Source organism: Micromesistius poutassou (genome assembly GCF_964030765.1).
Source record: "Micromesistius poutassou genome assembly, chromosome: 13".
In the NCBI taxonomy this organism is placed as follows: domain Eukaryota; kingdom Metazoa; phylum Chordata; class Actinopteri; order Gadiformes; family Gadidae; genus Micromesistius; species Micromesistius poutassou.
The window spans coordinates 7,463,035-7,478,838 of record NC_140283.1 but is presented as its reverse complement, the minus strand read 5'-3'; the positions used below and the strand labels follow the sequence as shown (position 1 = coordinate 7,478,838).

General features: G+C 43.0%; 3 protein-coding genes across 5 annotated transcripts; 2 read left to right on the top strand and 1 right to left on the bottom strand.

Annotated features, from left to right (window-relative positions):
* Positions 1–275: 275 nt before the first annotated feature.
* Positions 276–6,854, bottom strand: ldhd (lactate dehydrogenase D). Its single transcript, XM_084476807.1, has 11 exons — positions 6,712–6,854; positions 6,449–6,561; positions 6,121–6,262; positions 5,720–5,861; positions 5,082–5,241; positions 4,561–4,760; positions 3,976–4,104; positions 3,602–3,729; positions 2,594–2,684; positions 2,199–2,310; positions 276–1,061 (listed from the first exon to the last, which is right to left on the bottom strand). Exons 1-11 carry the CDS (start codon positions 6,814–6,816, stop codon positions 896–898), a joined length of 1,488 nt encoding a protein of 495 aa, XP_084332933.1. The 5' UTR covers positions 6,817–6,854; the 3' UTR covers positions 276–895.
* Positions 6,855–6,997: 143 nt separating this feature from the next.
* On the top strand, positions 6,998–10,138 carry fam169b (family with sequence similarity 169 member B). 3 transcript variants are annotated; one of them, XM_084477726.1, is made up of 8 exons: positions 6,998–7,227; positions 7,340–7,579; positions 7,711–7,816; positions 7,918–8,003; positions 8,445–8,607; positions 9,030–9,212; positions 9,356–9,538; positions 9,756–10,138. In XM_084477726.1, exons 2-7 carry the CDS (start codon positions 7,415–7,417, stop codon positions 9,499–9,501), a joined length of 849 nt encoding a protein of 282 aa, XP_084333852.1. In that variant the 5' UTR covers positions 6,998–7,227; positions 7,340–7,414; the 3' UTR covers positions 9,502–9,538; positions 9,756–10,138. The 3 variants fall into 3 exon arrangements, with proteins under 3 accessions (XP_084333852.1, XP_084333853.1, XP_084333851.1); XM_084477727.1 differs by lacking the exon at positions 9,756–10,138 and having other exon boundaries at positions 7,711–7,813; positions 9,356–9,637; XM_084477725.1 differs by lacking the exon at positions 9,756–10,138 and having other exon boundaries at positions 9,356–9,637.
* Positions 10,139–11,183: 1,045 nt separating this feature from the next.
* On the top strand, positions 11,184–15,628 carry arpin (actin related protein 2/3 complex inhibitor). The gene is made up of 6 exons (XM_084476758.1): positions 11,184–11,435; positions 11,541–11,616; positions 12,403–12,535; positions 13,530–13,742; positions 14,287–14,450; positions 14,998–15,628. The coding sequence occupies exons 1-6, from the start codon at positions 11,347–11,349 to the stop codon at positions 15,004–15,006; spliced, it is 684 nt and encodes a 227-aa protein (XP_084332884.1). The 5' UTR covers positions 11,184–11,346; the 3' UTR covers positions 15,007–15,628.
* Positions 15,629–15,804: the final 176 nt, after the last annotated feature.

Here is a 15,804-nt window from a genome sequence, read left to right as displayed (position 1 = left end):
AGTGCTACCCGATAAGCAAAACTATGGCCAAGTAGTTGCGTCTGTAGGCGTAATATCCGTTGTAGCCCAATCTATAAATGGTGCCGTGTCTCCCCTCATACTAAACCTGATACGTTATTGCCTACAAGCGAAAGCCTACACTAAAGGCCTCATTTATGTTTCTTATTCAACAGCTGACCGTGATTCAGTAGGTATATCTGTCCCATTCATGGAGGGGTATCATAATGATGTTAGCTGTTTTTACTCCAAAACAACAATAATATGAGAAATATGATTGAGGTATTTTTTATTGTTTTTGTATCGTGTCAAATTGAACAAACATAGTTTACAAGAAAAAAAAGAATGAATTTATAGTATTTTGTTGTATATAATCCGATTGACAACTTTAAGAATGAGTTTGTCCTTAGTGACCTGATCTGACCGATAAAAACTCCGCACTGCTCCCCCCTGCTGGCTCACATACGTATTGCACCATATCCCTTCAGCAGCCTAAAGACGGGTTAGCCCAATTATTTACTATAAGCCGCCGTTGTACTGCAAGTCGACACCAGTACGACAGTGTTTTCTCACAAAGTAGTACCTTAATAATACCATGTAAAATAAAATAAAATAATAATAAAATAACAAACAAGAACACAAGAATATCATTGTAGAAATCAAAACGTTCAAAAGATATTTCATAAATTAAACAACACACACAGAGAGAGAGAGAGAGAGAGAGAGAGAGAGAGAGAGAGAGAGAGAGAGAGAGAGAGAGAGAGAGAGAGAGAGAGAGAGAGAGAGAGAGAGAGAGAGAGAGAGAGAGAGAGAGAGAGAGAGAGAGAGAGAGAGAGAGAGAGAGAGCTCTTGTTTAACCGACAAAAGCTATAAGAGGACAGACCGGTTACATGCAGTTTTATAGGACCTTCCCAGGGTTCATCAAGTTCTTTGGGTCCAGGGATTCCTTGAGGCTCTGCATGACCACCATGGCTCCGGGACCCATCTCCTCCCGCAGCAGGGCCCTCTTCCCCAGGCCCACGCCATGCTCCCCGGTACACGTGCCTTCCAGGGCCAGAGCCCGCCTGGGGGAAGGAGGGACAGGGTTGGTGGGGCGCCTGCTTGAGTTCGCATCAAGCTCATCATAGGTTTATTTCACTATGAGCAAATAAAGCTGTTAGCCCCAAGGGAATGAGTTTTATTAGGGTCAGTGCCCCTGGAGCTTGTAACTAATATCGTACTTATTTAATGTCCCAAAAAAAAGGAGGGGCCAGGAATAATACCACACATAAAAAATTATCAATTTTCAATCAATCAATAAAAAGTTGGTTTCATTTATTGTCCGTTCCGTGTCTTGATGAGGAAACGGGGGAGGGCAAAAAAATAAAGGTTTCTAGAGGATTAGACATGTGTTTGGTAGATTCTGCAAGGACGTGGCAGGGAGAAAGAGTTGCTAAAGGGACAAGTAGTCTGTATCACTAGGGGTCCCACTCAAATGCAAGCCAATCCTGAGCACACGCAGCAATTTCTCCTTTTCAGCGGGTGAAGCAAAAACGGTTTATTTATAATTCCTACAATTTGGGATGGAGGAAAGGGTGGACCCTGCCGCTCTGACAGGAACTCTCCCAGGCTTCTGACGTGTCCCACCGCAGGCCATATGTCAGCGCTGTAATCAATGTGCGCTGGCAGTCATGGTGATAATGTAACGACAAGGTGCACTATCGACCCGTGTGGCGAAATCCTATTGCTCCACCGACGCCTTCCAGCAGGCTGCTCACAGAGTGGTGCAGGCTCAGCAAAAAAACAAACACACACACACACACACACACACACACACACACACACACACACACACACACACACACACACACACACACACACACACACACACACACACACACACACACACACACACACACACCCCTCTTGTTGAAAACACTAGCTGGGTGGGACACCTGCCAGGGACGGGGGGGAGGGGGGGACAGGACCCAGAGTGAGTTTGCTTTTATTGATCCAACAACTTGGTGACCTATAAACCAAAGACTCTCCCCCCCTGTTCCCCAAACAAACAAACCAACCTTCTTATATTAGGTTTTGTTACAGGTAACGTGATACAAATACAAAAAGAAAAAGTCTAACTCCATGGGAGGTGGTTGGGGTGGGCAGGGAATGAAGGGAGGAAGAGAAGGAAGGATTGCAATGAGCTCATGTGGACCCATCACCTGGCCAGCCTCTCTGTGAACTGGTGGACCCGCTGGACCTCGTTTGAGTCGTCTGGGTCCAACACCATGATACAGTGGAAGTTACCGTCACCTACGTGACCCGCGATGGGCCCTGGGAGGGGAGGGAGACAGGGTGCGGTCATAAGAGATAGCATCCAGCAAACCGAAACGGTAAACACAATGGAAAACAACACATTTGCTTCTAGTGATCTAGGATTGATACAATTGTATATTGGTGTTTACATAGTCATACATGTTTACGAATAGGTGTTGAGTTTATGACAGCGATCGATTATGAACACATTACAAAAAAAAACAATAACCCACTAAAAGAATCCTAGCATTGCTTGTAGATTAACAAAAAAAAAAAAGGGAGAGTAGTTAGGTCATCGTACCCGTGAGTCCATTCTGGATCAGGTCTTCCTTGGTCTCCACTATAATGTGAGGCAGGCGGGATAGAGGAACACACACGTCCGTGGCATAAGCCTGTACACACACACACACACACACACACACACACACACACACACACACACACACACACACACAGCAGGAGTCCCAGGGCATGGCAGATTTAAAAATGGCTTGTAATGGCTCATCACACTTACACCTAGTGGTAAAATAACAGCCCTTTAAGTAAGAAAGTTACGTTTAGAAAGTTAAGGCAATGGCAGTGGTTTCCTGGTGCCCTAATGTTCATGCGAAGATACGACTAGTCTGGTTTGGGCAAGGAACACTCAGCTGATCCCCGAAAGCGTCAAGTTCAATTGAATGCCTTTTCTCTCACGTGAGTTGATGCAAACTTAACTCACAGGTCAGGGAAGGTTGCCCTATCAAGGTTTATGCCGTCCATTCTCCTGTCCAGATTTCCCATGTTAAACTTGGTGTTATTTATTTAGATTTAGGTTTTTGTTGATTTGTCTATGATTGTTCACCTCCCAATAATTTAAGTTCAATGCATTCCTTTATTTGTGTAGTAGTGGTGCTTACACAAGTACTAGGGCTTGTGGTTGATGGATCGTATAATTAATGATTTTGGACTTCGACATCAGAAAGATTACCATGGCTAGGTTAATTAATTTTATAGTATAATCTAATACGTCATAGATTATAATCTTCCATACGGAAGTGATTCCCCATTGGAGATATTGAATTGGACAAAGTGACGGTTACATCACTTTAAGCAGCTTAAAGGGATAACACAGGCTAAAACACTTTGACATGCTTATAAAATGTCTAACATCGATTTCTTATTTATTCAAGGGTTTATTTATCGGCTGCCGTGTCAGGCTTCCCGCAATCTGCTCTCCTACATGACCTAGAATTAACTTCTCTGGCCCCTCTCCACATCAGGAGGCAACATTCTGTAAAGTGTACTTTGACTGAGTGTGAATGTAACTCACCTTACAACCAGGTCTGAGGGCCAGAGCAGCATACCAGGCATCGTGGCGGGCTTTCCACAGGCGGGCTCGTGTCTCTTCATCTCGAGCCCATTGGAAATCTGCACCCCCATTGGCACTCGTGATCTCCTCTGTGAATTTACACACACATCCCCAATGCTCGTCATGACTGACAATCCCATGTGGAATTCACTCACACACACACACACAAAGACTTGCGCTAGCACATCACACACACACACACACACACACACACACACACGTTTGTATCTTTCAGACTTTCTAATATTGCTGATTTTATGGACAAAAATGCCATCCGTAGTGAAATTACAGACATCACTGCTATTCTCATAATTTTTACCCAGTTACACACTCACCTGTTGTGCGTACCTGTTCGTCCAGGCTGTTCTCAGTTCCGTGAAACTCCAGGAACAGAGTAGGCATCACAGGGTAGGACAAAGAGTTGAACTTGTTGCATGCATCTACCATCACGTCATCCAGGAACTCTAGAAAATACATAAATAGCATGTACACATCTTAGATTTGACTAAACTCGTTACAAGATTAACCTAACATATATAAATACACATATTATGCACCTATTTAAAATAGTGAACCATTATTATTAACATTCAATTATAATTCAGAGCAACATCATTGAGACTATTGGGAATTTGATCCTGAATGGTCAAATAACACCCCTTAGTTTAGTTTAGTTTTATTTCTTTGTTAAAGATAAACAAGATTAAAATAACAAAAAACAAGATGCACATAGACATAGCCCTCAGTCATTGAATCCTATTCTCATCCTTACACTGTGTAAGATTCAGGAATAATAAGTCACCAGGGTTTGGTAGCTGTGCACTAAACCCTGGGGTCTCATTTAGAATGCCTGCCGGCCAAGTCCTTGCTTGCCACACCATCAGCCAATCCAAACCTAGCCATGAGCCCTCTCTCCTCACCGATGCGTGCTATGGGCACCCCTGCCTGCAGGACGTGCACAGTGCTGTCCACGGCGGCCTGGACGGAGGGGAAGGAGCAGACCGCAGACACCACGGCCTCCGGGATGCCATACAGGCGCAGCGTTGCCTTGGTGATGATGCCAAGCGTGCCCTCCGAACCCACAAACAGGTTGGTAAGATTGTACCCCGCCGCAGACTTTCTACAGGGATGAGACAGAGAGGAGGGATCTGAACGAGGGCACCAGGGTAAGGATGTGTACTGGTAAATGAATCATGTTTGAACACATAATACATTACATTATATTTATTAAGCTGACACTTTTATCCAAAGTGACTTGCAATTAGTGAGTTTAACCAGGAAGATAGAACCCAAAAAGTGCAAGTTTATAAAATTTAATTTAGTAATTTATTTAATTTAATTTAGCAGCAAAAACTCAATTTGTTTTTGCTGCTTTATAATAAGATTGTAATTTGCCTTTGACAATCAAGCCTTCCAATGTGTATGTTGTTCATGTGGCTACCTGGGTCGCCGGCCCTTCCCAGCGGTGTGCACCACCGTCCCGTCGGCCAGGACCACCTCCAGGTTCAGGACGTTCTCCCGCATGGTCCCATAGTGCACGGCGTTGGTACCAGAGGCGCTGGTGGAAGCCATGCCGCACAGTGACGCATCGGCCCCAGGGTCTGAAATATAAGACCCCCGCAAGCAGCAGAACAACTCACTGACTTGTGCTCCACCGACCCCATACCTTGAGACCCCCTTAATGAGGTGGATGTGAGTTCACTGCAAGAAGCTTTGGATAAAAGTGACTGCTGAATGACTGAAGTATTTAAAGTCATTCAGCAGTCATTGGCATATTACTCTTCTGAAATTACTCACTTATTACTTGTTTAGACTGTTTAGACATGTTTACATTGATTGCTCTTCATCCCTAACTATACTTAGGAAACTGGCCATTCTGGTGTTACATGCTTGACACATGACATGATTTATATATAAAATCATAATCATAGTCATCATAGTGTGCCTCAGAAAGCTTTAAGGCTTTGAAGAGCCCAAGTGAGCCTGGCATGCTATAAAACATTGATTATACTGCTCTGGAGAAACCCTGAGTGAGTCATTAATAGACTCAATTTCATAACCAGTAAATGTACAACAGACCTACAGGAAACCACAGCCCAGTGTCTCGGAGGTAGGAGTTGAGGGCCTTGCGAGTCACACCGGGCTCAACGGTCACGTCAAAATCCTCCTCGTGGACGTCTAGCACCTGGTCCATCTTCCTGAGGCTGAAACAAACCCCGCCCTGTGGGAAGCATATGATGATATGTACTTGATCATAATAACAAAAACTAACAAAGACATACCTGGAAACCACACACACTGTCATTTATTGTAACACATTTATGCATGTGTATTACTATTGATTGTTGCTGTTAATGTAAAGTTGTTAATGTCCATCTCATGTCTCTGAGGTTGTGGACACCAAACTGAACTTGCATACCATTGCACTTACCACTATTATCGCCTTGATAATAAGGTAACTTTAACTTGACTTTTGTTACCTTAAAAGCACCAACGCCGCCTTCCAGACCAGTCCCGGTGCCGAAGGGAATGATGGGAAGGTTGTGACGATAACAGATCTTGGCTAGGGCACTGACCTCCTCCACACAACGTGGAAACACAACCACATCTGGAGGGCGACATCTGTGCAGGAGCACCGTTTTTTTGATCATTTAGTTTACACATGCATATGTATGGTAAGGTTGTCAAAAAATAAGCAAACAGGGTAAGTGCAAGGAACTTCATTCAACCATAAAGGTCTGTTGTACGCCATTAACTCTGTAGGTGAAAGCGAGAGAAACGTATGCAAGAATGTTTTGAAAGTCTGACCTGTGAACAGACTCATCCCTGCCATGTTGTTCCCTGACAGTTTCACCTGTTGAGACCCCATCTTCACCACACACAGATGTGAAGGCAGAGATTGCCTTCTTCAACCCCCCATTCTGTACAGGAATGACAGCAGCACAATGCACGCTCACATTGGAAGGTGGTCAATGTTGTTAGCAGACAGTAAGGTAACGGTGCAATTCAAGAGTTTATACGTTACATTGTACATGCAGACAGTCGGACAGGTGTAACAAAATCAATCTTACAGTTTGAGTATGTTCTTTTTGGATGTAGCGACATTGCAAAAGACGTGACACGCAATGGAGCAAGCTCGTTCGTCCAAGTCTCGTCCGTGTCACAGTAAAGAGCATTGTGCATGCACCATACAACTAGTTGACAAACGGCGACATTCAAGATTATACTTTAACTGGTATACTATTTAAAGTACTTCCGGTTGAATATTGGGAGTGGGCGGGCGGAAAGCTTCCCATAGAACTATAACACAAGAACTATACCCCTGACCGACGACAGGTGGTGCTGAGGCCACATCTATTGGCTCGGTTAGGGGAAGGGAAGAACAAGGAAGTTTAGTGTGAATGTTGTTCAAATGAACATTCCCGAATGTCTTTTCAGGAAACCTATGCATTGAATGTTATAAAATCTGATCCTCCACCTAAGGTTTAACAACGTCGTGGAGCTAACCTAGGGAGAAGCTTGCCTGTGTTCTCCAGCAGTTCAAAGGCTTCACCTCTAGTTTGACGTCAAGGTTGGCCAAAGTACAGGTGCTGTTGTTTTGCAGGAAATAACAAAGAATAGCATATTGCATATTATTGTAACGTTATACCGTATATTATTGACATCTCAACATCTAACAATCCAAATAAATTGTTTTAGGGTTATAGATTGGCTGGAGGTCTACACCGAAATATTGGCTACTTTCTCGGATATTATTTTTTTTAAAGCACCTGGATGGATGCTGGTTGTTCTCGACGCTCGATGGCCATGTATCCGATAGATATCTTGCCATCTGTGGATTATGATGATTTACTATCGGCCTCCGATAAGTACTTGTCTTCACTTGAATCAAGCATCAGTGAAAACCATGAATGGTTCGATACACTTCACCATACAAAGGTGCAACACAGCCTAGATTTGTCAAGTTTACTTTCGTTGTTCTATAACGTTGTTGTCTTTGCTGAAAACAGTTGTCTTCAGACACGTAACATTTCATTTCACTCATTAACTCAATTAGTTGTTCTGTCCAGGTAGCTGTAAAGGGAAGCAATGTGAGCAGATTACACATGTTTCTTGAGGACCCATCTGACTGCACTGTTTTGGCACTTCACCCCCCTGATGACCCAGACTATGGTTGTATGCACAATATAATAGCATGCAAACTTTGTAGCTCACAGATGCAGAAATATGTTTCATACATACACAGGGTCTGTACTAACTATGTTTTTCTGTATTAGTATTGGCTCTCTACCTGCATGGAAAATGGTGTTCAGTTGAAGATGTGACGAAGACCACCAGCAAATCCAGGGATGGACTTGTGATGGTGTGTGTGTGTGTGTGTGTGTGTGTGTGTGTGTGTGTGTGTGTGTGTGTGTGTGTGTGTGTGTGTGTGTGTGTGTGAGTGAGTGAGTGAGTGAGTGAGTGAGTGAGTGAGTGAGTGAGTGAGTGAGTGAGTGAGTGAGTGAGTGAGTGAGTGAGTGAGTGAGTGAGTGAGTGTGTTACATCCATGTTTGTGCAAAATGGTACATCATGTGTGAGCAAGCTTGCGTGTTTGCGTCTCTGATTTAATTTTGTCATTACTTGGAGTCAATACAATACAATAAGGCTTCCAGTGAATAGTGGAAGTGGAAGAAGTGTTTGTGCGTGTGTGTGTGTGACACTTATTTTTCACACAGCTTCATAACGATAATACAAATTAGGATTGCGTTTTCTGTCTTGTTTTGTGCTTCTTTTCATTCACCTAATACGTTTGTTTTATTCCCAGGTTGAGTCAGCCATGGAGAGGGTCATACTGTTCCTCCTGGCCCATGTGCTTGAGAAGCTCCCTCACAGTGACACGCTGTTCTCCCCTCACCCCAGGACTGAACATGGAAAGCTGCTGTGGGCAGATGGGCAGGCGGTGGGCTTTTATACTTTCAAACAGAAAGGTGTGTTTGTGTGTGGTTTTCATCAATCAGAAAAAACAAATATAGAGCAAAAATGGGCTGCTATGTACTTAAACTACAATGAAAAAACTGTTTATTTTTTGTCCTCATGTGGGGATATATAGTTAGTATAGTTCATTTATTATTGTTCTACTATAATGAATACATATTGAATAATGCATTCCAAAGATCTCGTGAACCAAAAGCAAGCTGGATATGGTTGGGTTGTATTATTGTGTAGAAAGGCATAAAACATGACTTCCACAGAAGCTTCTGTGGTTAATACTCATTTCCACAGCAGAGTCTGTGGTTAATGCTAACTTCCACTTAAGAGTCTGGTTATTACTAACTTCCACAGAAGAGTCTGTTGGTAATCCTAACTTCCAATACAGAAGAGTCTGTTAATAACGTATGTGACTCCATAGGCAGCCTGTGTGGCAGCTGGACCGCTCAGAGCTACCTGCTTCCAATATTGGACACAACCCTGGTTCGCCGTGGTTGGAGGGGTCGTGGCCTAGGACTCCAGATGCTATCAGACTATTGTTCTCTGTTCTCAAGGGAGGAGGTAGTGGGGATAAGCTCTCCGTTATCACCCAGCATGGTGGCAGGTCAGTCTAGAATGATGGTGGAACTACATTGTTTCTTTATCCTTGATATGGCATTTAAAAAACATTTGAAAATATCCTTCATCTTTTGAATGAAATATTCTCGTTAATTTTCTTGCCTCACTCCTGTACGTGTGTGGTCCCAGTGTGTAAGAAATTCCTGCAGCAACATGAGGAACAGAGGGAGCGCTTGTATGAGGTGATGGATGCTCCGGGCGGGTGGGAACAGCGGCGCAACATCTGGATGAACATCCAGCTGGGACGCTACTCCCACTGTATGGACAATGTGTAGTGTTTCTAAGAAACGTCATCAGGGAAATAAGAAGAAGGTAATGCATGACTTCAGCTGACTATGTTACCTAGGGTCAAGTAGTTCATGTGAAATGTTTGGTCGGTTAGAATTTGAATAAATCCTTATAGGCAAGGCATTAAGTGTGGGTGTTTCTACACAAAATTGAACAGTGTATTTTGTGTGAATGCAATGGAGCTTTGTAACAATAAGAGATAGTGTTCTATATTCCCACTAATCCTTGAAGCCCTCTCCAGATGCTAGAATAAATTGAGGCCAACACAGAGGCTTGAACAGCCCTGGATCCATTCATATACTGGATCAGTTGGTTGTCCAACCATATTAACCCGGGGGTCCCAAGCCCATGGCAGCGCTTCAAACAACAACACAGACAACACAGGATGTTGCTCCACAACCCACACTGACTCCCCGATCACAGGGAGTCAGTGTGCTCCAATAACAAGTTGGTGCAGAACTAATGTAGTAGAGCAGAGGAAGTACAAACTGTCTCAGAAGAGCCTTGCACAAACATCAAAGTTCACTGGAAGATGTGTACTTATTGGGACAATAACCCCATTATGCATTTAAGAAAGAACATTATTTTTTGTTAAGAAATGAAAAGATCCATGGTCAAATGTGTGGTCATTTTAAAATTGTCGTATAAATTATACGACAATTTTACAACGACATTTTATACGACAATTTTTTGTCACACAATTATACGGTATAATTGTGTGACAAAGAACCAAAGCACATATACACACAATTATTTCCTAGGCTCTTAGGATCTCACATGGTCAAAGTCAGGTGGTAGCCTGTCTGACTATATATCATGTTATGAGGTTGAGACTTTTGTAACTGTCCATACATTTGCTGCTAATCATTCATATGCATGCATAGGCCTTCTGCAGAGCCGATGTGTGCTAAATGAATAACTCAAATGATCTACATCTACAAGTTCAAGAAGTATCGTTCATCCTCATCCTCATCGTCATCCGCTTATCCGGTTTCGGGTCGCGGGGGCAGCAGCTCAAGCAGGGGGCCCCAGACTTCCCTTTCCCGGGCCACATTGACCAGCTCTGACGGGGGGATCCCGAGGCGTTCCCAGGCCAGTGTTGAGATATAATCTCTCGACCTAGTCCTGGGTCTTCCCCGGGGTCTCCTCCCCACTGGTCGTGCCTGGAACACCTCCCAAGGGAGGCGTCCAGTGGGCATCCTTACCAGATGCTCGAACCACCTCAACTGACTCCTTTCTAAGCAGAGGAGCAGCGGCTCTAATCCGAGTTCCTCCCGGATGATTGAACTTCTCACCCTATCCCTAAGGGAGAAGCCAGCCACCCTCCTGAGAAAACTCATCTCGGCCGCTTGTATCCGTGATCTCGTCCTTTCGGTCATTACCCATCCCTCATGACCATAGGTGAGGATAGGAACGAAGATCGACCTGTAGATCGAGAGCTTTGCCTTGCGGCTCAGCTCTCTTTTCGTCGCAACGGTGCGGTAAAGCGAATGCAATACCGCCCCCGCTGCTCCGATTCTCCGGCCAATCTCACGCTCCATCGTACCCTCACTCGCGAACAAGACCCCGAGGTACTTGAACTCCTTCACTTGGGCTAAGGACTCATTTCCTACTCGGAGAAGGCAATCCACCGGTTTCCAGCTAAGAGTCATGGCCTCAGATTTCGTGGTGCTGATCCATATCCCAGCCGCTTCACACACAAGTATCGTTCAACAAACACGTTTGTGTATAGGCCCACAGCGAATGGCAAAACGAGCGCACTTAAAGTTGTAGAACTAGGAAGTTGGACGATAATTCCAGAAGCAGTTAAAGAACTCCAAGTTTATCTCAAAATGAGCAGAATTTACCATAACACGTCCTTGCAAAATAAACCAGTCCATAATGAGAAAATATACAGCATTTGGCCCCCTGCATCTGACAGGTAAGGAGTCGGACCAACATAGTTTGTTGTCGTAAACCGCCCAGTCTGATTTCCCTCACAAATCCCTCATTTATGTTTATGAACGACGTGTGCCTTTGTCGCCAGTGGGCCGGGGGTCCTTCTCGAAGGAAAGCTTCTGGATGTCTCCCGACATGTCATTACCGACGTCAATAATCAGAAGGTACCGGTAGATAGGCTATATTGAGTGTCAGAATAAATAGGCTACGTCAATGGTTAAATGCTTGATTCCACCTTCATCATGAAAGCAAAACATAAACAAATGTCCTAAAATTGCAAGATTATAACCAATCACCAAACGTACTCCTTGTCGGCAACAAAGGATACTTAATTTTAAACCTGCACTGTCTATATAACCTTTCTTCTGCAGCTTTTTATTCCATCAAAGCATAACTAGAACGTTTCTCAATAATAAAACGCCCCCATCCATTTGTCAATCCATCCAGGGAATTTTAGTCGTCTGATATGACTAGCAACATCTCAAGGAACTACAGGTAATGGGAAAACCTACACAAAGGGGTAATATTATGCCACCAGGTCTGAGTACAGATTTCAAGAAGTTTGAAAATCTGCCTTTCCTCTGTTTGGGTGACATCACAGGTTGGAGCTTCCACCTATCACCCCTTTAAGAGCCCGCACATTGTCTAGTCTCACAAAACAGACCTCTAATCTGAACGGGGCGTAAAAAAAAGAAAAAGAAAAAAAAAGTGCCTATATAGAATAGACGGGCCATTGTAGGAAAACAAATCCCCTGCTGAATGCTATATACAGTTGCGCAAATGAGTTCTGTTCGGTACAATATCTCAGCAACTAAACAGGAAACAAGGCGTAACTCCCCATGTATTTTTTTTAGTTTTAGGACTGCTGAATTCGAATTGACTCTTTGGCCCACACATAGAGACCGGACCATTTAATGTTTTAACTGTCCCTAACTGTTTATTATTGGCAGGTGCGTTTCTATGCATTGTACATCAATCCAACCCGTATCCATCAGCGAAGGTTTGACCCCACTGGAAAGGAAATCGAGCCAAATTTCAGTGATACCAGGAAGGTCAACACTGGTTACCTAATGTCCTCCTTCAGTAAGTTATTATTGATTAATAAGAACTGATCTGATAATTTGTTCAGCCAACCAACAATACAACAACTCTAAAATAATTATGCCTACAGGAAGTTGGAAGGATGTATATGCAAACCCTGAGCCCTCAAAATAAGAAGCAGACAGATAATTGGTTTGAAACACTTTCTTTATGGTGCAACACATATTTTTTAATGATGCAGGGAAAGGGACTGAAGAAAAACTTACTGAAATTATTCCCGCGTGGGATCCTCCGTGCAAAGCAAGGACAGGGTTTGTGAGTAGGGGGTAGGTAAAGGGGGAACCTGCTCTTGCTTTGCCAATATCCGTTGTCCAACTATTTAATTATTTTATGTCTGGCCAGTGGGACGTTTTAACAATACTCTTTGTCTACAAAAACAGTCAAAAGTTCATGCACCAGTTTTTTCATTCCCCTTATCATCTGAGCTCATCTCAATAATATATCCCAACATGTTTTCATGCCACAACTCATGGATTTGTCCTGTGCCTGTTGTCATAAGGAAAATCAAACTATTATCCATCTAAAACTTCTTAATAATACTTTATTCAAAATTTCTCTGCGGAAATGCCACACAATATAACTCTTTCTTTTTTGTTCATTTATCATTTAAATATTTTTGATTTAGAGGAAGAAACTGAATTACTAGACAGAGAAAACTGAGTCATGCTGCTCTTACCTCCCTAGCAAGATGTCTAAAATGTTTAAGTGTAAAGATGATGCTAGGCCTTTCCTTTTTATATTTAAAATAGATCCATCATTTCTGATCTTGACTGTGGTTGGTGACCATCGGTTGTGCACTAGTTTTCACGATGCATTGTGGGAAACGATCACTCCACTAAATAGAGTATTATTTTCATTCAAGCTATATATTTGGTCAGCACTACAAAACGGCGGATTCTATATAGCGAGTGGTTTCGGACACACCTAGGTGTGTATAAGAATGCTAAAATGGAATTGTATCTGTTCCTTTGTCCAGAGACGGAGGCCAAAGGGGAGTCGGACCGTCTGTCTGAGCAGCAGCTGGCGGCCATGGTGAACCAGGCAGAGCTGGTGAAGATAACTAGCAAGCACACGCCCCGTGGCAGTGGCGCCATGGCCTTCTGGTATCCTGAGGCCCAGATGGAAAGCACAGAGCTGGAGGTGGGCCAGGCTGTACGCCTCAAGACCAGAGGAAACAGCCCTTTCATCTGTACGGTTTAAGGTTTTTCTTGGTTTTTCATGAGTCTTGAGTTACGGTTCTGTGTTTTTTTCGTTTGTTAAACAAACAAAAAGTCATCCCAACCAATCAACCTGACAATTTTATGAAGTCCTACGGACAGATTTGAATCCAGCGTATGTAAGCTGCACACCCCACACAGCCTTAGTTGTCGTGTCTGGTGCAGTTTAGGGTTAGGGTTAGGGTTAGGTTAGGGTTAGGGTTAGGGTCAGTTTACCCTTAGCATAGGTTCGCCTAACTTATCTGAGGCTTATTTTACACTGAACAGCCTCAATTTAAATGTTAGATTAAAGCCAGACAAAGCAACTGTAACAGTGGTTTCCAAGCTATTTATTAGCTTTGGCTTTCACTTATATCCTACCTCCGGGTAGACATAAAGTTTGATCTTAGACTGAAAACCTGTTTTCAATTTTACGGTGGGATTGACCCCTGGTTGGGAAACCATGGCGATGGTCACAACACAATGCATTGTAATCTGTTGCGTAACTGACCACTGTTTTCAATCTGTTGCTTCCAGTCTCGTTAGCCCAGGTGGACGCCGGTAATGTAACAAAGTGTAACTTCGCTGGAGACGAGAGTGCTGGCGCATCATGGACGGACAAAATCATGGCCAACAAGTCAGGGGCAGCTGGAGTTCAGAAGAACAGCGGAGAGGGACAGGGGGCGGAGGAGGACGAATGGGTAAACAAAACCTTATGACTTCAATCAGACCCTTTTTCACAGTGGCGTCATCATAGGACAAAGACATGTGTTGCTCATAACAATGATTGTGAGTCTGATACTTTATACACCAGGTCCCAGGTGGTAGAATACTACGGCGGTGAAGTCAACTTGACCAGGGACACTTTTCCCAGAGCGATCATAGCGAGGTTAACACGGGTGTTTACAGGTGTACCCTACATTAACCTTGGGTAGGTAGGTAGGTGTTTATAATATATAAACACCTTAATAAGTGTTGTGAGTGGCACATGTTTGTCCTACAATGACACTTCTATGAAAAGGGTCTATTTCACACATCGTTATAGTGTACTTTTGTTTGTTCTTGGAAGAACCATAATAGTGTACATTTAACATATGTTTTATGTTTGTTTTTTCACTCAGTTTGAGTGTGTAGCTGTATAATATACAGCTGCAAATATGTGGGGAAAACTGATGGGACTGTGAAATGGTTATCTGCACATTATGCCCATGAGTCCACGACATGACCTTTGTGCTTTGTGTTTCCCAGGATGATTGAAGCAGAAATACAAGTATGAGCCTTTCCCTGTTGTTCTAATTCCTCGTGGAGCACTGGCTGACACTCCTCTGTATCTCTCTACAAGTATTTGGAGCATTCACTGTTTCACTCCCTCCAGCCAAATCAACTGTCTGTTGAAACAAAGACTTTGTTTGATAAGACTTCAGCATAAAAAGAGGTCGGTTTCATGGGTGTGAGCTCCACTGTATCCTCCCCTGAGTCGTCTTTCAGGTTGTTTTGTGGGTGGTATCCGGTGCAATAATAATGATGGGACCCATTCAATTACATTTTTCGGCATTCCATGAAGAAGAGAAACACATAACATTGACTGGAAGCCCAGACAGCAAAGCCATGAAAGGGAGAACATTTATTAAATTGTTGTGGAAATCGTTCATGTTCTTTATATGCATGGTAGATATATTCATTGTAATAAATAAATCAAGTCAAAGAAAATATGTTACGTGGTTTATAATTGTTGTTTTGAAACAATGCTATATTGTCGACTAATAGAACATTGAAATATATATATTTATGTATAATAGATACATACATTTGTATTGACTGCATTATGAACAACATTTTGTATCAATTGTTCCATTTATCCTTCTAAGACATTGTTTTCATTGCTACCAAACATTTTTTCTTACTATAATAAAGTACTGTTATGTCTTGAGTTCTGCTTGATTGAAGATGAATTACTTACTAAAATATAGCTAGGATTTATGTCTTTCAAAAGTACAAAAATAGGCACTGATGACCGCACTAGGCGTGTATTTCATTACAGTGATAAGAGTGCAG